At 48.6% G+C, this 23,109-nt stretch overlaps 1 protein-coding gene across 12 annotated transcripts in view; it reads left to right on the top strand.

Moving 5' to 3' along the window:
- The window catches only part of Cacna1b (calcium voltage-gated channel subunit alpha1 B), a 165,444-nt gene that overhangs the window by 5,332 nt on the left and 137,003 nt on the right, over positions 1-23,109 (top strand). For all 12 annotated transcript variants that reach the window (XR_015682123.1, XM_087649864.1, XM_087649855.1 and 9 more), the window contains 1 exon segment: positions 22,570-22,661. Coding sequence is in view for 11 of the 12 variants with exons in the window: in XM_087649864.1 (XP_087505990.1) it covers positions 22,570-22,661 (92 nt within the window). In the remaining variant the exon portion in view is untranslated.

Raw genomic sequence — 23,109 nt, 5'->3', positions numbered from 1 at the left:
TCTGAGGAGGTAGCTGGGATATCTTCCCCATAGCTCTGTTCTGTCCTACTGTGTGAGGCCGAGTACATGTTCCTGGTTCTTCCTCTGGTAATGCTCTGGTTTTGATTTATTTAATGAGTGAGTGTTTTTGCTTGCATATGCGTATGGGCACCACACGTGTCTGGTGCCCTCGGAGGTCAGAAGAGAGCATGAGGTTCTCTGGAACTGGAGTTACCATGTGTGTGCTGGAAACCAAACCAGGGCTCTTAATTGCTGACCCATCTCTCCAGTCCCCGTGTCCCCAGTGTGTTTAGTCACAATGTATGCTCACTGCTTCTTCATGCCAGCACTTCCTTATAGCGACCAAAACAAAACTCGCCATTGGCCAGGAGCTCAGGAAGCCAGTGTGTGCTCCGTCCCCAAGCCACCTGAGTTGATTTTTCTGCCCAGTGGGTGCTGCACATCTTTCTTCTGTTTTTCTTTCTGTGGAGGTTGAGGACTCTGGAGCTGCTGTGCTGGGAACAGAGGCTGTGGTTGACATGATGGCTGCTCGAATAGAGCCCGTGGCTTCCCCAGAGGCTCCGTCCTGTCTAGGGATGGCAGTGTCATCTTCCCTCGTGCCTTGTGCTTGGAGACTTAGTGCCCAGATTGGGACTCAGGGAGCTAGCCCACAATAGGCGGGAGCACTTTTTAAACGAGATGGTTCCATCCCTGCTGACCCCTGACTTCCATGGAGGCCTGGTGTAGGTGGGTGTGTGTGGGAGGGGTTGGGCAGTTGATGAGCAGGAAAGAGGTGACTGGGAAGCCTGGGTGTGGGGCTTCAGCCACCGTGGGTCCCGGTTTTTGAGGAATAAAGGAAGTCAGGTAGTGACCTCGGGGCTCATAAGTAAGGTGCACAGAGACACGGGGTCTGCTTTCGCTATCTTTGCACTGCAGCTTCTGCTGTGAGGACATTTGTAATGCTGAGGTTGGGGCAGGGAGGTTTGTCCCCTAGAACTGTCTGGTATGCCCAGGGAATTTAATATGTTGGTGGCCTCAGTGCCTCTCGTGTTATGGTGATCTTTGCACACTTCTGTGGATTGCTCGTTCCAAAGCAAGCACGCGTTGACATGGCGTTCATCGAAAGCCCTCTACACTTCTGTGGAGACTTGCTTTCCACTGATGACCTAAGTGAAGAGTCACTTGGGATTGGTGAACAGTGTGGCCCCTGTGAGTTGGGTGTTCCCCACATCCAGGGTTACTACCTGGGGCATCCAGGAGCAACTACAGCTGTTTACAGCTCTCTTCCCTTGAGATCAAGTCCCTGAAGACAAGATGGCGTCTTATTTTTCAGAGTGTCCCCTGAGCTTGTGTTAGGCAGGCATCTAGGAGGGTGCAGTGTGTGGTGGCCAAACTAATGAGTACTGAGGGGAGAGGCTGCCAATGGATGCTTGACCCTGCTACTCGAATCTTCTACCCAGGTTTAGGCTGCCTGGAGACAGGAGGTCAGGAGGGACACCAGAGTTCCCCATGCAACCCTTGCCTATAGGACCCTAGATGGTCCAGGACTCTGAACCTACGAGAGGCCTGGGAGTGGGGGACACAGTCCAGTGCTGGATGGTTTCAGACAGGAATGCTAACCTTCCTGTGAATGCTTGAGCAAAAATGCTAGGGCCCCCAAAAGGAAAGCAGGACTGTCTTACTCTGGTCTTGGAGATCCCCCTCTCCATTTTCTGTTTATTTTGTCTCTTACACAGCAGTCCTCTCTCCTCTTCCCTTCCCTTCCCTTCCCTTCCCTCCCCTCCCCTCCCCTCCTCTCCTCTCCTCTTCCCTTCCCTTCCCTCCCCTCCCCTCCCCTCCTCTCCTCTCCTCTCCTCTGTCCTCTCCTCTCCTCTCCTCTTCCCTTCCCTTCCCTCCCCTCCCCTCCCCTCCCCTCCCCTCCTCTCCTCTCCTCTCCTCTCCTCTCCTCTCCTCTCCTCTTCTCTTCTCTTCCCTTCCCTTCCCTTCCCTCCTCTTCTCTCCTCTCCCCTCCCCTCCTCTCCTCTCCTCTCACCTCCCCTCCCCTCCCCTCCTCTCCTCTTCCCTCCTCTCCCCTCCTCTCCTCTCCTCTCCTCTCCTCTCCTCTTCTCATCCTTCCTCTTCTCTCCTCTTCTGCTTCCTTCACTCTCCTGGGTCACCTATCTCATCTCAGCCTTGTGTTCCATTCCTCTGCCCTCTGCCCTCTGCCCTCTGCCCTCTGCCCTCTGCCCTCTGCCCTCTGCCCTCTGCCCTCTGCCCTCTGCCTTGGCAAGAAAGCTGGCTCTGCTGTCCTGGTTTGAGGCTTCTCCCTTTGCATGGAATTCCTTGAGATAGTGCCAAGTTTTGCCCCCCCACCTCCCCAGGAGGAAGGGTCATGGAGGTCTATATTGCGGGACCAGAGCCAAACTAGAAGCTGCTCTGATGCTCCTGTAGGATATTGTGCCTGTGTTTGTGGGAGGTTTTGGTGGGAAACCCAGGGAAGAACCCATCTCTAACCCTCCTGAGCTGAGGTCCCTATAGCAGGGTATATATGGAGGTGTGGCACTTTCTTGTTATTTTGTTGTTTTAATTAGGCTTTGTTTAATTGGTGCTTAGAAGGCTAGAATTCCAGAGGGGAAAGGCAGACAGCACCGTGGCCTGTTGCCTAGTGAAGCCAGGCATATCCCCAGTGGCCAGCAGGGGTCTCTCTTCTCCTGATGTTGGTGGAGGTTGTGCGGTGCCTGGGCAGTGGTAGGGTAGGGAGTTGTACCCCTTACCCCCCGAACCCCAGAGAAGCCAAGGCTGGGGCCTGCTCCCATCTTCCTTCCTCTCAGGTGTCTTGTTGTCTGTACCAATGTATATGGTGCAAGGGCTGTGATCGGCTAGGTATGCTGGGTACTGGCTGCTCTGGGGGCATAGATAGGATATGGTTTTAAGTCCCAGGGATGCCTCTGGGACTCTGGGGATTCTGAGAGATGTTGGAAGCTTCTAGGCATTGAGGCTGGCTTGTGGGATATGGTCCTGTTCTCAGAGATTCTGGCCTCTCAGTTAGGAGTCCTGTTTCTCATTGGACCAGCTCTTGGATTACCACCCAGACTCTTGTCCCTTGGTGGGGTGGGACGAAGGCCTAAATCTTTTACTACTAGGGGAGGGAATGGTTCCCTTCCTGGTCCTATGGCTGATTGAAGGGAAGGGACGGGCCTCCACGCCCACCTTCTTTTCTAAGGACACGTCTTTCTGCATAGTAGGATGAGCAGGACCCAGAATTGCCCTATTTTGACCTTAGTTGGAAGTGGACAGAAAGAGCCACCATCCCAGCTCAGCCAGAGGTCACCTGAAAGCCATGCCCTGCTACCGTTCAGCCTGTCCACCCTGTGCCCATCCGCACTATGTCCAGCCGTTCGCCATTCATTTCCTCGAACATTTGATCTTCCTTCTGCTGACACTGCTCATTAATCCATTATCAGCCATTAATCACCTATGCGCTCAGTGTTTCCAGATGGTGTGAGCACAGGGACAGAGCTGCGGAACCCCTTCCTGTGAGCAGAGGCCAGGCATCTTGCCCAGCCTATTTCTTGTCAGCATATGTAGTCTCACACCTGAATGGTGCTTAGATGTGCTGCATTACTGGCTTGGGTCTTCCACCTCCCAGACTGTAGCTACTGGTGCTTCTTGGCATGGCCAACTCAGCGTGTCCAGGAGGCACTGAATAACCTTGGTCATGGTGGGAAAGTGGGTAAGGAGTACATAGGACGGCTTTGTGTGTGTGTGTGTCAGCAGTCAGGGAAGGCTTCGGGTGTGGGAGGGCACAAGTGAGCCTCAAGGCTTCAGGGTGTAAGCTACTTGGTCTCTGGGAAGAGCTGTGGCTAACATCCTGACCAAGAGCGCAGCGGACAGCCGACGGATCCCCAGGGAAGAGAGAAGCCGTCTCGGACTGCACCCTGGTGCCCGTAGCTTTGGGCTTCCTGGGCTAGGAGGTGATGGAGATCTAGGGGAGCACTTGTGTACAGAGAGGAATTCAGAAAGAGCATGCTCTGGACCACAAAGCAGAGGTTGCAGGGGAAGTGTGCGGTATGGCCTGAAGTGCATTAAGTGTGTGGAGGAGTGAGCCTGCTGGCCATGGGGGCCGTGTGGTGGAACTTGTTAGTAATAATAAGGGTCATGTTTATAGGGTGCTTTATAGCAAAACAGGAGAGGTAAATAAATGTGGTCAGGGCGTGGAGGCCCAGAGTGTTGCGTTAGGTGGCCCACAGCTTACCTGAGCATTGGTGGGAAGGTCCAGGGGAAATTGACGCAGTTGGAGAAGGCCAGCCCTGGAGTTTGAGTGAAGACATGTCCAGGTCCCTGGTCAACGTATTGGTCTGTCCAGTGGAAATGAGTGTCCAGCGGCCGAAGACGCTGTGCCGAGGTGGACAGGGGTGGTCGGTGACTTCAGACTGTTCCCGCTGAATTTGGAAGCAAGAGCTTCAGCTAACATGTGTGAAGGTGAGGGGTGAGATACAGGAGACAGATGTAGGATTTAGGGCACAGCAAAGATGGGGGATGGAGAGAGGGAGAGCAGGTGAGCAAGGGGGCATTTGAGCTTCCCAACCCTGTGCCCCAGCCTGTCCCTCCTGGACCTTCCTCTTCACTGTGCCATTGCCTTGCTTGGTCACCTGGAAGGTATTTGCTGGAGACACCTCTCGCCTTCCCCCCTGTTTAGGTCTCCTGGGACACAGAGGTGACCGAATAGATTCTTGCCCTTCTGCAGGCCATGTTTGTCTGGATACATAAAACAAACTGTCCATTTGCCCTTGGACAGAGGGAAGCTCAAAGTAGCTGAATGCAGAGTACTGTCTGTCACCGGTGTCAGGAGATCTTTGAGAGACAGTTTCAGTGAATGTCAGGGATGTAGGGAGAAAGGCCACCCGTGGTCTGGGTGCAGGACAATCAGGTTGGGCTGTCACTGGGCACAGGGAGGAAAGCAGACAGTTGAGACCGAGGGTCCTAGGAGGCTGAAGGGCCAGGCCTCAAAGCATTCAAGGGGCAGTGAGAAGGCACAGTCTGCAGGAGCCTCTGGTGTCCTTCAAACCCGACACCCACTTCTCTAGGCTGCTATGTTCTCTGAGCTCCCGATGGTGTCCATCATACTTCTGCCTGCCCACCCTCATCCCATCCCTCATCACTGCATTCATTCTTTCTTCCAGGAACCTCAGAATATCCTGCTATAGCCTTTAGCCTAGAGGGTTTAAATCCACAGTAACAAGGATGCCTGTACCTCTGTTGTGGCCCAACCTGCTCCTGTTCCTTCCCCTATGGCCTATGGAGACACAAAAAAACAGGTCTTGGCTCGGGCAGGTGGTTCTCCGGGGAGCATTTCCAACCACAGCTTCTCATTTTACTCCAAATTAAACCGAGATTCCTTTTCAGGACATGTAATTAGAGCTCAGGCTCCTCTCTCTGGACTCCTCTCCTATGGGAAGAGGACGAGTGTGGGCTGCCTCACTGGGAGGGAAGATGGACCGTGAGCTCAGGCAGGCATGGCTCAGCTGCTGTCTGATGGCCTCTAGGGCACAATGGAGCCTGATTTGGGAGGTGCTCCTCCTGGGCTGGGAAGGCACAAGGAAGTTAGGAACAGAACAAATGGATGAGCACTGTGGACATTTGCCACAGGGCCGGGAGACAGTGTGTAGGGAATGCTGTGCCTGCCATCAAGTGACCCAAGACATATTTGAACAGAGTACAAGGGACGTGGCACAACTGTGACGTTTGAATGAAGGCTGACCCGGTGTGTGGTTAAAGCAGCTCCACGCAGTGGGCTGTTTTCTAGCTTCCCAGTATTTCTCCTGTGGCTCTTTGGAGGGATGGCCTCTAGTACTGGGCAAGTCGAGGTTCACTTGTCTCCTTTTCCTTCCTACATCCAGGGCTCTGGTTATCTGCTGCCCCGAAATGTGGCTGGAGCAGTTAGGGTCAGGAGTTCAGTTCTGAGAGGCAGTGTCTTTAGCCACATGGGGAAAACCTCTGTCTTCTGAGATCAGGTTTAATGTCCTCCAGGTAATATGTACATAACTTCATTGGAGATGCAGGGGTCCTGTGGCATCTTAAGAACTTGCCGGACACAGGATACAGGGAAGCCCCCTGTACAGAGGCAAGGCCTATGTTCCTGAGCAGCCCTACAAAGGCTGCCATGTGAATGTGGCACCAGATGACGGTGGTGACCTGTGGGCCTAGCACTGGTGTGCACGTTGCAGATGCCCTGTCTCCATAGTGGCCTCTCACTGGCTGCATGTCCCTGAGAGCCCTCGAGCCCTGTGCTGGTTACATAAAGCTTCAGGGATGCCCTGTTCTGAGGAGTGGCGCCTAGCCTCCCGCCTTGGCGCACACCCCTGCAAGTGGGTATTTATAGAGGACCTAGCTCACTCTCTGTTGTCTCCCTCCCCCCCCCCCCCCCCGCTTCTCCCTTTGCTTCAGGACTTACACTTCTGGATCGTGAACACGGGCCCTTCTCAGAGACAGTCCCCACTGATCTGTGTCCAGGGACTCAGGCTTTTCCCTGATCTTGGGTAGGGAGAGACCCGTACTCCTTCAGCTGAAGTAGCTTCAAGCGCTGGCCCTGTCAGTTATTTCTAGGGTCTAAGAGTCCTTGTGTGTTTCTAGGTTAGGGACAGCCCCTGGAAAAAATGGATCCTAAAATCTGCCTAATATGAAGGCAGAGCAGGGTCTCTTGATGAGTGGGGCATGAGCTGGGCTGTGTGCCCTTCAGGCCCGGTGGCTGTGCAAGGCCCACCTGCTTCTGAGCTAGACCTCAGGTGAGTGGTGGAGGGGCTCCTGAATTCCACTAGCCACTGACGTAGGGTGGAGGGCATGGTCCCCAGGCCCCTGGACACAGTCTAGGAATGGGATATGCTTGCAGTTGCTTCTGCCATTGCTGGCTGCCACCTTAGGACACATGCCCTCCCTGTCTCTCATACCTTCCAAGGCCTCTCAGATTATTCAAAGTGAAACTCAGAAGTCTCCGGTAGTCAGGATCCAGGGTGGCCAGCCAGGAGACTTGCACATTCTCATCCTGTCCTCTCACACCTGACCACTGCAGCTCAGAGATCAGGAACTTCTTGGGAAAGGGGATATGTACTTGTAAAACCTAGCACTGTGGGTGCCCAGGCTGCGGGGGACCACAGAATACACTCAGGATGGACTCAGGGTGCTGGAAACCTTCCTGTGAGCTATGATCGGGGTCCATAGCACCCAGCAAGGGCCTGACACGTATAACACCAGCAGGTGCCAGAAATGAGTAAGGGTCTAATACAATATCTACTTTACCCTGGGGTCCCTAGACCCTTTCCCAAACTGGGCCCATATAGGCCTGGTCAGGATCTTGAGATGGGCTCTAAACTAGTTGTCACCTTTAGGAGGGAGGAGCCTTGTAAACCCCCAAGTTTCCATCTTGAATAGACATCCCGGTTCTCCCTGGTAGTCTGCCTTTTGAGCTCACTACCATTGCCCTGCTCTGGTTGGCATTTCCTTGATGGGCTCAGGCATGGGTGCTCTGGCACGGGAGCCCTGGTGTGCTGCGTTGTGTCCAGGCCAGCGATAGCACCTGCAGCAGCTGGTGCTGCATCCTGTGGCTACACTCCCATGAATGTCATAGGAGTTTAAATTCACCCCTCCCCGCCTTGGGAGAGTGGCACTTGTGAGCAAAGTATAGTGAACTCACCGGGCTTCACTCCTTTCTACTCAACATCCCTCTTCACACTGGAGCCCAGAGCTGTGATTCGCACTGAGGTGAGAATGCCTGCTAATGGCTTCTCTCTGTTACTAGGCTTGGAGCTGTCCCTGGACAGAGAACAGGGTGGAACAGGGTGGCGGGCTGGCCTGCTCCTCAGCCTGGATTCTTTGTTGGGTGTCTGGAGTTTCTCATCTCCTATGCTTCCATCTCTGCTGCTGTGGAAAGAGAGGCTCCTGCCTGTGCTGGTCTCCATGCTGTAGGTAGCATCACCTGGTTTTCTGCTTTACAGTAGAGCCAGCCAGATGTTTCTAGGACAGATTCCCTGCAGGCCACATAGCCACCCACTCCTGTGGTGACCTTGTAATGCTTACTCTCTGCTTGCTTTCCTCCTTCATTGCTATCAAAGCCGATAGGCCTGGGGTAGGGTTCATCCTGGAGTTCACATCCACCACCACCACAGAGACCGTCTCTGGGCTCCTCAGAGCCTGGAAACCCTTTGGGAAGGATCATGTGCCCCTGGCTGGCTGAGGAGGCAGTGCTGGGGCCTGCGTGGCATGGGTCTTGTGTATATCACCACCTTCTGTTCTCCGGCGCTGGCTGCAGTCACAACTCTCACCTTCACTCTGCCACCAGGGCTGTGTGTGTGCGTACTCACAAGTGCGCGGCAGATATAACGAAGCTGCACAGAGGCTGGGTGGGCAGCTTTGCCTCAACTGTACTCTGGCCTGCTCTGGAGGGCAGAAGCCAAGCTCCTGTTAAAGTGAATAGAGGGTGATGTGATGATGGGCTCTGGGCCCAGGGGCTTTGTGACCCCCTGGTATCTTGGGCTAGCCTGATCTTCTAGTGCTTTGAGGCCCTAGGTAAGCACTGTTGAGTGCTTCATTAGCCCCTGTTCCAGGCCTCTCCTGATGCATGTCTTGCACTTTCCTCCCATTAACCACTGAACCCAGAAGAGGCTGGGGATGGGGAGGAGGGAAGGTCCTTGTGGTGTGTGGTCTGAGGGTAGTGTGTTGTCTAAGGTGTAGCCTCTGGTTCCATTTTCCCTCAGCATCTGTCTCAGACCCTGGCTCAGGAAGCAGTGTTGCTCCCTGGTGGGTAGGAGGCCAGAGCTAGCATTGTTTTCTGCTTACAGCCCTAATCAATACAGAGGAGGAAGTTGGCTCTTGCCCACAGATGGGCAGACAGGAGGGACCAGAGGTGTTAATTGGGACTGGTTGACATGTGAGTTTCACAGACTCACCAAACTTATACTGGTACCCACTGGTAGGAGGATCAGGGCTAGAAGTACAAGGGATGTGGCCCTGTAGGCCAGGCAAGATCAATGGGCTGGGCACAGTGGCTCTGAATAGTAACAGCACCTTTTAAAAAAGGTAACGTTTTGGGGTTGGGGATTTAGCTCAGTGGTAGAGCGCTTGCCTAGCAAGCACAAGGCCCTGGGTTCGGTCCCCAGCTCCGAAAAAAAAAAAAGAAAAAAAAAAAAAAGGAAAAAAAAGGTAACGTTTTAATTTGAGCTAATTGTAGATGTATCTCACACACACACACACACACACACACAGACAGAGACACACACTCGCGTACATACACACAGACACACACACAGACACACACAGACACACACAGATACACGGACACACACAGACACACACAGATACACGGACACACACAGAGACACACATGCGTGCACACACACAGACACATAGATACACGGACACACACAGACACACACAGACAGAGACACACACAGACACACACACAGACACACACGCATGCACAGACACACACAGACACACACAGACACACACAGACACACACAGAGACACACACAGAGACACACACAGAGACACACACACAGACAGACACACACACAGACAGACACACAGACACACAGAGACAGACACACACACAGACAGACACACACACACAGACACACAGACACACACAGACACACACACACACACACACACACACACACACACACACACACACTCATAACAAGTAGTATGGAGAGAGCATTGCATCCTTATCCAGCTTTCCCCTCATGGTGCCCTTCTGTGTAGCCCTGCAGACTTACTCGTCCTCACCCCACCCCCACTTCTGGCAACTGCTAGTACTTTCTGTAATTCTGTGATTTTGTTGTTTCAAGAATATTACATGAGTGGTACGCACTCAGGGCCTTTTCTTCTCCACTGAGCAGTCCTTTGCAGATGATGTGGCAGTGACCATTTGCTTCTGTTATTGCTGAATTCAGGCGTGCATGCCTCAAAGGTGTCCCGGTTTGGTTCTAAGCAACTACAATGAAGTACATTTTGTAATAAAGCAGGTCAGGAGTTCGTATTGCCATAGTGCATAGAAAAGATATACATTGTATCTATTATATTAAGTGCACTCTGTGCTTAAATCATTGAGTCTTTTTGTTGGTGACAGCTGTGGAAGAGAGTGGTGCCTGGCGGTTTCTTAAGACAACAATGAATTGGTCTATAATAGACTCGTCTTTCCACACACTTCTCTCTAGTCTGCTGTGCGGTTGATAGCGCGCTCTTCATGGTGGGGCTTCTTTCAGGGTTGAAGTTGGTCCCTTTAAGTTGCCGCCGCTCTACCAACGAATTAGCTGTGGCGTGCAAACCATTTGTTATCAACAGTGACCACCGTTTCACCAGGAGCAGGAAACGGCCTCAGGTCACAACTTCGTACATCCATTTGGAGGAAGCAGCTTGGTGTCTGTTCAGGTTTGATCATGAGGTCACAGTGATTCAGAGTCTCAGGCCTCGTTTCCAACTCTAGGTCTCCTGCTCTATCACTCCCCAGCTGCTCTTAGCTCCTCTGCTAGAGTCTTCAGGCCCTGATCCCCCATGAAGGTTAACACCTTCTAGCCTGTGTGTGTTGATAGACCCACCCCGAATTCCCAATGCTTCTGCCACTCAGCACAGTGAGTCCTCAGAAATCTTACTGTGTCCTTTGGGCTGGGTAGTACTGCGGTCATTTTGATACTGGGTGTGTGTGATGATTTCCCTGAGGCCCTCAGAGGAGAGCTCTGTTGTTAGTCCTTTCCCTTGTGAGGATTGGAGGGAGGCTTGTAGGGTGCCTGTCCTCCCCTCTGCTGCACACAGGGAGTGTCCTGATGCTGTAGCCACCTCTGAGTTCCCACACTCCTGTAGGTAATCCCAGTAAACTCACCATTCATCAGCCTGGGCTCAGAAGCGTCTTTTCTTTGGTTTGTTGGTGCCTTGTCTGGAGTGAATAGATGTTTTTATATCTTCCCATTAAAGCCATGCAACACAGGTCACCACAGCAAATTAGTAATAATGTTTGGAATACTGAAGTAGTTACTGAGTTGTAGCAAAAGACAAAAGCAAGAAAGTGTTGTTGAAGTGGCTTAGCACACTTGATGGACATGGTTTATAAAAACTGTCTGCGCAAGGTCCTGGGTTCGGTCCCCAGCTCCGAAAAAAAGAACCAAAAAAAAAAAAAAAAAAAAAACTGTCTGAAGTACTGTAAGGTGCAGGTCAGGGGATTCTAGTTTATCTAAATATCTCCCTGTGGAAAGTTTCCATACATCTTCAAATACAGTTTCTGTGTGTGTGTGTGTGTGTGTGTGTGTGTGTGTGTGTGTGTGCGCGCGCACACGTGTGCGTCTGTGTGTGTGTCTGTGTGTGTGTGTCTGTGTGTGTATATGTCTGTATGTGTGTGTCTGTGTGTGTATATGTCTGTGTGTGTCTGTGTGTGTGTCTATGTGTGTGTGTGTCTGTGTGTATGTGTCTGTGTATGTGTGTGTGTCTGTGTGTATGTGTCTGTGTGTGTGTCTATGTGTGTGTGTGTGTCTGTGTGTGTATATGTCTGTGTGTCTGTGTGTCTGTGTGTGTGTCTATGTGTGTGTGTGTGTCTGTGTGTGTGTCTCTGTGTGTATATGTCTGTGTGTGTCTGTGTGTGTGTCTATGTGTGTGTGTGTCTGTGTGTATGTGTCTGTGTATGTGTGTGTGTCTGTGTGTCTGTGTGTGTAGCTAAAGAGTGTACTAACCAGGCTATATATGGCCCCGTGTTTAGGGGTTTTTAAAGAACTGTAATCCACTGCAGTGTGCAGAGACCTCCGTCTCTGCTGGCATTTGGGCTTGTCATTATCTTCATTTACCTGTCCTCACAGGCAATGGTCTGCCGGTGATATATTGAAATCATTGTAATTTGATGCGTGCTTTCTGATGACGTGATAATGGACATTTGGTATCAAACACTTCAACTAGACCTGAGCTGAGGATGTAGCTCAGAGATAGGGCATTTCCTGTCATGCATGAGACCCTGAGTTCAATGGCTGCTTTAATAAATAAAGAGACAGAAATTAGCAGACTACACAGAGATTCAGTTCATGGGCTATGACTCAGCAGCTGGCAAAGCATTAGAACCTTTATTTTGTGTTTTTCTTTAAAAAATTTTAAATACTGTGTGTATGTATGTATGTATGTGTGTATGTATGTATGTATGTATGTATGTATGTATGTATGTATGTGTGTATGTGCCTGTACATATACAAGTATGTTCACACCACAGCAGATAGCCTGTAGAAGTTGGTTCTTTCTGACCATGTGAGTCCTGGGGATTGAACCTGTCACCAGGTTTGGCAGCAAGTGACGACTTTACTCACTGTGTCACTCTGTGGCACTCTGTCTTTTAAAAAATAAATTAAAAGAAGATTACATACTGTGGGGTTTGCTCATAGATACAAGCCTTATAAATTAAATTTGGACATTTTTCTTTTCTAGAAGTTACTACATCAAAATGACAGTTCTTGATATGTTCAGTTATGTTCTGGACTGAATCTGTCTCTAATACTGGAGATTTATTCTTGTGAGGAGTTTAAAAAATTCAAGATTCAGCTGTCACAGGGATATTCAGGTCATCGGTGTCCTACTGGACGAGTTGTAGCTGTGGGCTTGGTCTGAAGTTCCTGAGTGGCCTCTGCCCAGCCTCTCTTATCTTCTGTTTTGTTTGCCATTGTTACTAGAGGTCAGTTTTGCTAATCTCTTCAAAGAGTCAACTCTATCTTGCTTCTCAGAATTTTTGAAAACCTGTTCTGCTCTTATGTCCAATCTGTTTTAAGTTCTTTTACTTTTCCCCCAGTCTTTGCAGTGAGAATTTAGACTCGTGACCTGACATGGTTTGCCTTTTTCAATGTATATATTCATGTTTCCAGTGCTGTATGTTTGCCTGTTTGCACTGCCTTTTAATGTACTGTCAGTCTCCCTCAGTTCTGCGTGTCACTGAGTTTGCACTGGGTTTCCACTGTGGCTCAGGCGCTGCTCAGAGGTGTGCCTACTTTCCAAGTGCTTGGAGGTTTTTCAGACCCTTGTCATTTCCACTTTGATTTTACTGTGGTCTGAGAGCACATCAGTCCGATTTCGATTTTATAACTGTGTTAAGATTCCTTCTGCACGGGCTGGAGAGATGGCTCAGTGGTTAAGAGCACCGTCTGCTCTTCCAGAGGTCCTGAGTTCAATTCCCAGCAACCACATGGTGGCTCACAACCATCTGTAAAGAGATCTGATGCCCTTGTCTGTACCTCGTGTGTATCTGAAGACAGTTACAGTGGACTTATATATAATAAATGAATAAATCTTAAAAAAAAAGATTCCTTCTGCACAAATTTGCTTTATGTTGACTTGAAAAGACTGCATATAATGCTGGGCAGAACATTCCTTAGTCCTTTTGTTAGCTGCATTATTCCAGAAAACATTCTTATTTTCTCTTGGCCTTCTTAATTGTTCAGAGAGTAGCACTGAAGGTTTTAATTCTTACTTGGACTCTGAAGATCTCCCTTCCAGCTTACTGTTTTTCTGTTTTATTCAGACCATACCGTATGGTAGGAATTAAATCAGCTATCTGATTTTTTTTTTTTTGTTTAACCAAGGTGTATTTTCTGCCTTAATTGTATTACTTAAACGTATTTTAGGATTCCATTTTGATTAATCCATAGTATTCTTAAAACTTTTTATTTATTTAATATTTTATGTGTTTGGTTGTCTTGCCTGCATGTGCATCCGTGCAGCATGTGCATCCGTGCAGCATGTGCATCCGTGCAGCATGTGTATCCATGCAGCATGTGCATGCAGTGCCTGCAGAATGCAGAAGAGGGCGTAGGATGCCCTGGAACGAGAGTTACAGACAGTCATGAGCTGCCATGCGGTGCTGGGAGTCAAACCGGAGTCTGATGGACGAACAACCAGTGGTCTTAACCATGGCACTGTCTGTCCAGCCCACACACCCTTTTAAGGCCTTTTTTTTTCTTTTTGAGACAGGGTTTCTCTGTGTAGCCCTGGCTGTCCTAGAACTCACTCTGTGGACCAGGCTGTCCTGGAACTCAGAGATGCGCCTGCCTCTGCCTCCCCAGCGCTGGGGTTAACGCCGTGCGCCACCACACCCGGGTCTACAGCTTTCTTTTGTTTTTCTTTGTGTGTGTATTTCTTATACAGTTTTGTTGCGGTTTCTTAGAGTGTTGCATTTGTGAATGCAAAACTTGCCCCAGCCTCCTGACGGTGTTTTATTAGTTTACAGGAGGAGAAACTAGATTTTGCAGAATTCAAAGGAAGAAGGAAACTTCCTCTTCGCTCATTGGAGGATGTCCTGGTTTCCTCTTCATTCCGGAAGGAAGGGGATTTTCTCAGCTGATAGTTTTCTTCCAGCCTCTAAACTGCGCAGCTCCTGCTGTCCTGCGTGGTTTGTAATGCGAAACTCGTGAATCGCTTTCGGCCATGTCAGGGTGGTGTCTGTCTACCTTAGGACTTTGGTTTTAGTTTTCTGGAGGGTGGCCGTGCTTGGCGTGTCTCGCGTGGGCGGCCCGAGAGTTGGTGCTGTGAGAGTCTACTCAGTATCTTCAGGCGCTCGCTGGTTTGCGTGTTTTCCATATTTACACACATTCTATCTTTGAGTAGTTTCAGCCTGTTAAACCTGAGAATCATGAGACTAAGGCCAGTTCCACAATTTTTGAGCCAATTTTGAAACAAGCTTTAATTAAACACTGGCCAGGAGATGGGGTCTGGTAGGGCCCATTCTGGGGTCCCAGGAAATGGTGACAAGTCATGCTTTGCAGTGGCTAAAAAGCCAAAACCACAGGGCCACTGTATCTCCCACCAGGTCCAATCACGGGCAAACGTGCATCCTGCTGTATTCCCTGCTCATACCTTCTACCCACATGTGATCAAGCACGCCCGGTGTATTTAGGCCAGACAAACTTGTTTAGGGAGTGAAACCGTGTGGCTTGTTACCACCCCTAAACCATGTCCTCCAGCATTCAGGAAGTGTCTGTCCTTAGGCCTGGGGCTCACAGGTTAGACGTATTTTTGTCTCATAGATCTCTTAGGCACAATAATCAAAACATAACTTGAAACATTAAAAACTTAAAATATTACCACCTTGAGTTGCATCCTGAGTCAAATCCTTGACTCTGTGATGGGTACCTGTTTATATTGGGCTCTAATAACTGTTAGCGTAATGGTACCCAGGCACGAATTATCATCTAGTTGAGACATTGATAATGCAAGAGCCAACGGCGGTTAGCAGAAACAGGAGCGTGGGCACACCCACAGTTACTTGCTGTGGGGTATGTTTTCAGGGTCTGTTCTTCCTCCTGAGATCCCCTGAGCCTGGGCTTATACTACGGGAAAGGCGGGGAGCCCCGGGTCTGCTCTTCTTACCTTCTTGGAGTGGGGATGGGGCTTGAGGCTGGGAGAAAGCTCAAGTATCTTTGGATGAGACTCAGAAAGTCTGTGTCTGTGGAAACCAGCAGCAGCTTCTTTGGGGACACCAGCACCTGGAAAGTGGATGACAAAGCAGTCCTGGCTGGTGATGCCTCTGCTGCTGCTGTGCGTGCTGCCATTGAGCAGACTGCCTCCTGGGCCTGCCCTGCGGAGCTGCTCTTTGCCCTGGATAAGCCAGAGCTGGGGTATGTGATACAGACAGCCTTTCCCAGTAGAGCGCCCTGAGCTATGGAGTAGGTTGCAAGGGCACGGGTGTTTGATCCTGCCTCTAAGTGCCCATACAACTGGGCACATCTGAACAGTGTCTCACGGGAGTCCCAGCACAGACATGCCACTTTTCTATGACCTCTGTGTCAGGGATAAAGGACGATATGCAGATAGTCTGGGCAAGCAGACAGGCCATGTCTATGACTCAAATTGCTGTCCCTTAGTCCTTCTAGATTTTGGTCACAGGAGCCTATAACTAAGTTCCTCTAGGCATGACTTGCTGAGCCTTGAGTGTGAGTTGGGTGAGAGTGGAGAGGTATCCTTAGCTGTCTAGCCTAGTGGCTGAATAGATGCCTCTAGTCTTAGCCCTTATCAGAGACAGAGGCTCCTCTTAAACATCCATTGCAGGAGTGGTGGCCCATGAGAGATAGATTTCCTTTTCCTCTACACACATGCATACACAAACACACAAACACACAAACACACAAACACACAAACACACAAACACACAAACACACACACACACACACACACACACACACACACACACACACACACACACTGCTAATCTATTGCCCAAACTTAGATGTTTCTGAGTGTCAGAGGGCTGCCGATAGTAATGTTGGGATAGCATAGTCCTGCTGTCTAGTCCTGACAGCTGGAGACACACAGTCAATCGATGTTGCTCCCTTGCTGGAACTTTACGTAATGGGAGCTTCAGAGTAGAGCTGCTAGTTCTGCTCAGAGGACCCTTAACCCTCATGCTGGCAAGACTGTTCTGAGAGACAGCGTTGGAGCTCAGTGAGTCTTGTGCGTGCCTTCTAGGTAGAAACTATGTACATAGGCATGGGACTAATGGGTGCTGTGAGCTTTGTGCTCACCCCCACCCACGTTTGGTACAGGTACCCCAAGGAGCCAGTGTAGGTGGATGGGACAGAAAGAAGCAGAGAGGGTATGCAGATGCCAGCCAAGGTGTCCCTGGGTGTGTGGGGCCTGAGGACATCAGTTTTCAGTCAACTCTGGCATTCCTGCTGGTGTGGCTGGGCTCAAAGGATGAGACAGCTGCAGATCTTGAGGGCAGCTACCTTGGGGCCCGACACGCTGCTGCTGACAGGTGCTGGTCAGTCAGCTGCTTTGCTAACTCCTCATTTATGGGTTTGTGGCCCTGGATATTCAGCTGGGACTTGAGACTGGAGGTTAGCCTGTCCCTTTTCCATGCCTCTGTTCCTGGGACGGCTTCTCACTGCTATAGTTCACCAGGGAAATGATGTTGTGTCTGCCTGAGGACCTACGTCTACACATGTGTCCACATGGCATTGTGTGTCCCTGTGTCCATGAATGTACCTCTTGCCTGGGACTGTGTCTACCTGTCTGGGCCGTCTGGGCTGTGCTTTTGCGTTTCCATGTCCTTGGCATGCCTCTGTGTCTTGCTGTAGCTGCATATACAGAGGTGTCATGGCATGGAAATGATTGCCCGCAGTTGAACACTGGATGTATGTTGAGGTTTTGAGACCCTGTACATTCCATAAACAAGGTAAAAATTTGCATTTAAATTTCTTTTGTAAGATTGAAGCTTATTGAGACAAACATCCTACCTCCTTCAGTTCCGTAGTATACATTCGCTGGTGCTTATGTGTGCATGGAGTTGTATGCCACGGCCTAATGTAGAACACTCACATCACCCCTGAAGAAGCTTTGTGCCCCCCGGCGGGTCTCACGGTGCCCAACCCGACTTGGTGGCACTGCTGCAAGTGCAAGCCTGCCTGTTTTTGTTATTTCTGTAAAACCAGGGCCCCATGCATGCTCTGCAAACACTACCAGTTGAACCACACTGCCAGTCCTGTTTTAAGCTTGTTATATATTAATGCATGCAGGACTATTTAACTTTGCATACTCAGCCATTTTAACCAGAGCACAATGTGCCCATCGTATGCGTGTTCCATGATTATTATATTATATATTATATTATACTCAGCCATTTTAACCAGAGCACAATGTGCCCATCGTATGCGTGTTCCATGATTATTATATTATATATTATATTATACTCAGCCATTTTAACCAGAGCACAATGTGCCCATCGTATGCGTGTTCCATGATGATTTTTCCCCTTTCTTTTTAAAAAGCAGTAGGCTATTTCTGACTTTGACTTTTATGAAGAGCTATGTGAACATGCCTGCATATCTTGTCTATATAGTTAGAAGTGGCTTCCTGAGTCACAGGGCTGCTCATTTTAACATTTACTGGAATTAGCCAGGCGCTCTCTGAAATGATTCTGCAAATTTTTCTTCCTGCAGCAGAGCTGTTGGGAGAAACAGCACCAGGCTTAACATAGCCTGCTCAGCTTGGGGTGTGAATTTCCCTGGCTGCCAATGATTCCGAATAGCTTTCCCCAGTTCTTATGACTTTTTGATTTTTCTGATAAGCATTTTATAATTCTCATGTGATATATGGGGATTTATTTTTATTCAATGTCAGTTGTTTTCTGCTACATGCACTGGAAGTGCCTTTGCCCTTTCTTTTCCTTCTCTTTCTTTTTTCTGCTGTGTGTGTGTGTGTGTGTGTGTGTGTGTGTGTGTGTGTGTGTGTGTGTGTGTGTTGGTGGTGATTGAACCTAGGTCTTGTACATGCTAGGCAACTATCCTACCACAAAACTGCATTCCAGTCCTCTTCTTACTTTTAATTTTGTGACTAAGTTACGCATGCTCGTCTTGACCTTGCTCAAGATGGCCTAGAATGCCTGGTCTTCATGCTTCAGCCATCCAAGTAGTTGAGGTCGCAGGCCTGTATCTTTAGGCCAGGCTAAAAATAAATTTTTTCATTTTCTTGATAGTGTTCTTTGGGGTGTCATAGTAAGACTTTTTAATTATTACTTTGTAGTTTGATTTTTGTGATCCTTGACATCCTTCAGTTTTTAATATCAGTTTTCTTTTTAAATTTATCTATATAGATATAGATATAGATATAGATATAGACATAGATATATAGAGATAGATATTTTGCTGCTGCTGCAGTGCCTATGGGGGCCAGAATATGTCATTAGATCCCTTGGAACTGGAGTTAGGGATGATAGTGTTCTGCTATATAGGTGCTGGGAGTCAAACCCAGGCCTTTTGCAAGGGCCTATCCAGTCCTTCATTCTATTAACAATATAATTCTTTTACAACTTGATTTTTTTCAAAAAAGTCAACAAACTGCAAACACCTGTCAATAAAGGTCTTAAATAATGAAAAAAAAACAGTATAATTCTATCCTACTCTTTTTTTAAAAGAAAGATTTATTTGCTTTTGTTCGGTGCAGCTTAGAAAGATTTATTTATTTTATGTGTGTGAGTATTCTTTCTGTTTAGTTCAGAAAGATTTGTTTTATGTGCGTGTCAATGTTCTGTTCAGCTCAGAAATATTTATTTATTTGTGTGTGTGAATTTTTTTGTGTGTATATGTGTACTATGTGTGTGCCTAGTTCTCAAAGAGGCCAGAGGAGGGTACGGGATCCCCTCCAACCAGAGTTGTATACGATGGTCAGCTGGGACTCGAACCTGGGCCTTTACAAGAACAGTAGGTGCTCTTTAACAACTGAGCCATCTCTTCATCCCTAGATGTTCTCAAGTGTGTCCCAAGACTCCTTGTCCTGGGGCAGGCTGGTCCCGTGACTCTGTAGCAAGGGGAAAGGAGAACAGTAAACAGCCTAAGGGGATTAAAAGCACTGCACCTTTGAGAACATCTAGGAAACAAACCATTTCCAACAGACGTTAGTGTTGTCTATTCCATGGTATAAAAGCACCAGCTGAGGTAAAATCTGAAAGCTGGAGGCTCATCTCTAAGGAGACCTCTGCCTAGAACGCTGAGGTGAAAGCTCTTGCTGTGTCAGCAATTCATTTCTGCTGGATGCTGGGAGTATTCAGCGTGGTGACTCACCTGCTTGCCACTTGCCACTTGCTCTAGGCTTGCTTGCTGTAAGTGTGGTTTTTAGAGGACGGTGTGAGCAATCAGCTCATCCTGCTTTTTTTTTTTTTAACTGCATTTGTGTATCCCATATATATGTGCTCTTTCTCTTTTTTTCATTTGTCCTACAATACTTTTAATCTTTCTCTATAATTTCCTCATGAGTTGTTGCTTATTCAGGAGCCTGTTGTCTAATTTCCCTTCGTTTGTATGATTTTCATAGCTGTTGACTCTAGTCTTCTTTCATTGTGGTTAGAAAAGACGCATGCTGTGATTGTGATGGTAAGAGTATGGTCTCTCCTGGAGGGTGTCTTTTTGTGATGAGACAGCTGTAAATATGAACTGTGGTATGTTCTATCGCTATGTTAGGTCCATCTGGTCTAGACCTCATTTAATGGATGTTCTGTTTTGATTTCTGTGTGGGAGATGTGCCCATTTGATGAAAGTGGGGTTCTCATTGCAGTGGAACCTTCTCTCCTGTAGATCTTGTATTTGCCTCATGCCCTTCTTTGGCTCTGTGATGGTTCCGTGTATGTTTATAGTCATTGTCTTCTCTGCTGGCCCCTCCTTTCATTATGGTCCAGTTCCCTTCTTGGGTTTTCTTTGTCCTGTTTGTGAGATTACTTCAGGCCATGTGAGCGTCTCCAAGTTGGCATATAGTTGGGTCTTATTTTTAAATCCATTTAGCCAGTCTATTGAGGGGTTTACTTAAAGATCACTATTTATAGGTAACAAGAGACTCCTGTCATTAATTACCTCTTGGCTGTTATATAAGCTTTTTTTTTTTCTAATTTCTTGAACTAATCTTTAGAGTCTGATCGTTTCCATAGTGAGGAGCATCTCTTTCCTTCCTCATTTGTATGTCTTCTCTACTCATAAGTTCTACATTTCTGTATATTTCATGATGGCTGTGTTCACATAGATGAATGCTTTCCTTAATCCTGTGTCATACGGCTGGTCTGGGGGTAGTTCCTTTAGCGTTTGCTTATGTGAGGCAGACTTTATTTCTTTGCTTCTGAGGGTAGCTTTGCTGGGTACAGTAGGTGTAGCGCATTATTCCCTTTTGGCACTCTGAATGTTCCTACTATCTCTCTGCCTCCAAGGTCTGTCCCAAGGCGGCTCCCAGAATGCAATGGGAGCCCTTCATCTGTAATTCTTTAATAAGGAGTTGGAGAATTCTCCTTTGGCCTTTAACCTTTGACGGTTAGTTTCTAATGTGTCTTGGAGAGAACTGAGTTTCACTAGGTCAGCGGCTTCACGACTTTTCCAAGAAGGACACATTTCAGCTATTATCTCATTAAATGTGCTTCCAGGGCCTGCCTCGCTGCACCTCACTCCCTGGAGCTCCCATGCGCACATTTCCCTCTGCTTTATCTTGTCCTTCATAAGCTTTGCTCATTCTTCTCAGTCTTTTCATCTGACTGAACTAGCCAAAACTACCATCTTCGAGACCAGTTTATGTCGCCATCATCAACTATCTCTTCTTATTTCATTCACTAACTTCTTCAACATCAAGTATTCTGTTTGATTCTGGGTTGACTGTTGGGCTGGGCGTGGGTGCCTAAAAGTGCTGTAAGCCAGTGGTTTTGTGCTGGCTTATCTGAAGGCAGGACCATACCTGGCTGGCTGTTGAGCTGGCTTTGGCTGTATCTGATTGCTTCTGACTGGCTGACTACAGCAGGGTGTGTGTGGGATTGGCAGGTATCTGGTCGTAGGCCCACATAGCTGTGTGCTGTTCTCTTTAGAGGGAGGGGCAAGGGTACTGCCTGGCCACTTGTTAGGTCAGGGGTAGTACATGTGGGTGTCCTGGGCTACTGATTGCACACTTCCTTTCTGTGCAAGTTGGCCTGTATCTGAGAGATGGAGGCAACGTGAGTTTAGATGTCAAGTCTCAGGGTTTCTTTTGACTCAATGCTCTGAGCAGCGCTTGGATTACGATGTCACAGCCATTTCTGTGTACCTGGAGTGAAGGTAGAGTCTGAGAAGTGAAGATCACCATGGCAACTATCCCAGGGTCAGATATAATATTCTCAAAGAGTGGATCCAGTTTCAAGGCGATGTGGAACTGTCTCCGCACAGGTCACAGAGTGGACAGAGTGGACTGCTGTTCTGGCAGTGAAGCCATATGAACTCTGAGTTCATGTCTGTGAGGACTGTGGGACTGTCCTGTGCAGGCACTTGCAGCAAAGCACAGAACAAACTGGTCTGATGGGGCCAGGGCAGGGGCCTTACTTTCTCTCAATAGGATGTTACTGGTTTTTATGCTTAGTTAATTAAAAATATCTGTCTTCAAGGTCAGAAAACTCACTAGTTCATGGCATGTCAGTCTAGTCAGAAGGACAGCTTTCCTTGACCCCTGGGAGCCAGGCAGTGGGGGGTGGGGAGTGGGGGGGAAGGACTAGACATGAATTGTTTACTTCTTGTTGCTGTGATAAATACTAGGACAGACATATCTATGGAAGGACCCGCTTGGCTCACGGCTCCAGCCTTGCTGCTGACGTCACTCCATGATGATGTTCTCCTGAGACCCTGAATCCCTTAGAATAGCATGAGGAAGGGGGATGGGGGAGTGGCTCGGGCATGTCTCAGAATCCAGTGTCCCTCTGCTGCTGCATATTGCCATTTCTTACAGAGCAGCAGGAAGTCGTTAGGGTTGACTTGGGAATATGGTTCAAGCATGGGCTCAGCTGGAGTAAGGGTAGCTGCTACTCAGATGATGGGCTAAGTGCCCACTCAGACGCTGTCTTCGATCTAGGGACAGCGTACAGATGAAGTCCTTGTCAGTACTCCTTTGGGAGTCCGTTCTGTCCCTCTTTGCCTGGCTGTGATCTGCTTTGGCTCGTGGTTGGGTGGTAAGGGACAAAGGAAAGCATGTGTCACTACTCTTGAGAGAAGTGGTACACGGGTGGTGTGTGAGTGTTCTTTTCCATGGACTCACACAGGTGCTGGGTTGAGTGTTACTTTTTCACAGACTCCATGTGGAGACTTTTACATGCTTTGTCATTGTTCTTGCCAGGATTCTTGCCACAGCTGGAACTGACTTTGATCTGCGCACCCTGAGGGCTGTGCGTGTGCTTAGGCCCCTGAAGTTGGTGTCTGGAATTCCAAGTAAGTCTAGCAAAGGCAGCCAGGCCCAATATAATTCTTCCACCCTCATCAAAGCTGAGTATTGGGCCTTTTGAACACTTTGGGAGGGAGTGTTGGGGATTGAACCCAGAGCCTTGGGATACCAAACATATACTGTACCACTGAACTGCACCCTTACCCGTGAGAGGTCTACTTTTGACATCAAGAAAAAAGAAATGGGCAGGTGTTATCTTTTGCTGCTGTGATAAGCATCACTGCCACCAAACAGCTTATGGGAGTTTATTTTCACTTACAGTACTAGAGGGTTCAAGCCCATCATGGGGGAGCATAGCAGCAAGAGGTAGGGGCAGTAAGTCCAAAGATCACATCTCAAAGACCCATGGGAAGCAGAGAGAGAAAACAGGAAATGAGCCAGGCTATAGAGTCTCGCTCCCCCTCCTCAGTGATGTAACTCCCCTAGGAAGGTTTC

Source organism: Rattus norvegicus, chromosome 3 (genome assembly GCF_021556685.1).
Source record: "Rattus norvegicus strain SHRSP/BbbUtx chromosome 3, alternate assembly SHRSP_T2T, whole genome shotgun sequence".
Taxonomy (NCBI): domain Eukaryota; kingdom Metazoa; phylum Chordata; class Mammalia; order Rodentia; family Muridae; genus Rattus; species Rattus norvegicus.
Note: the sequence above shows the minus strand (reverse complement) of the source record. Positions and strands in the feature narration are given on the sequence as shown.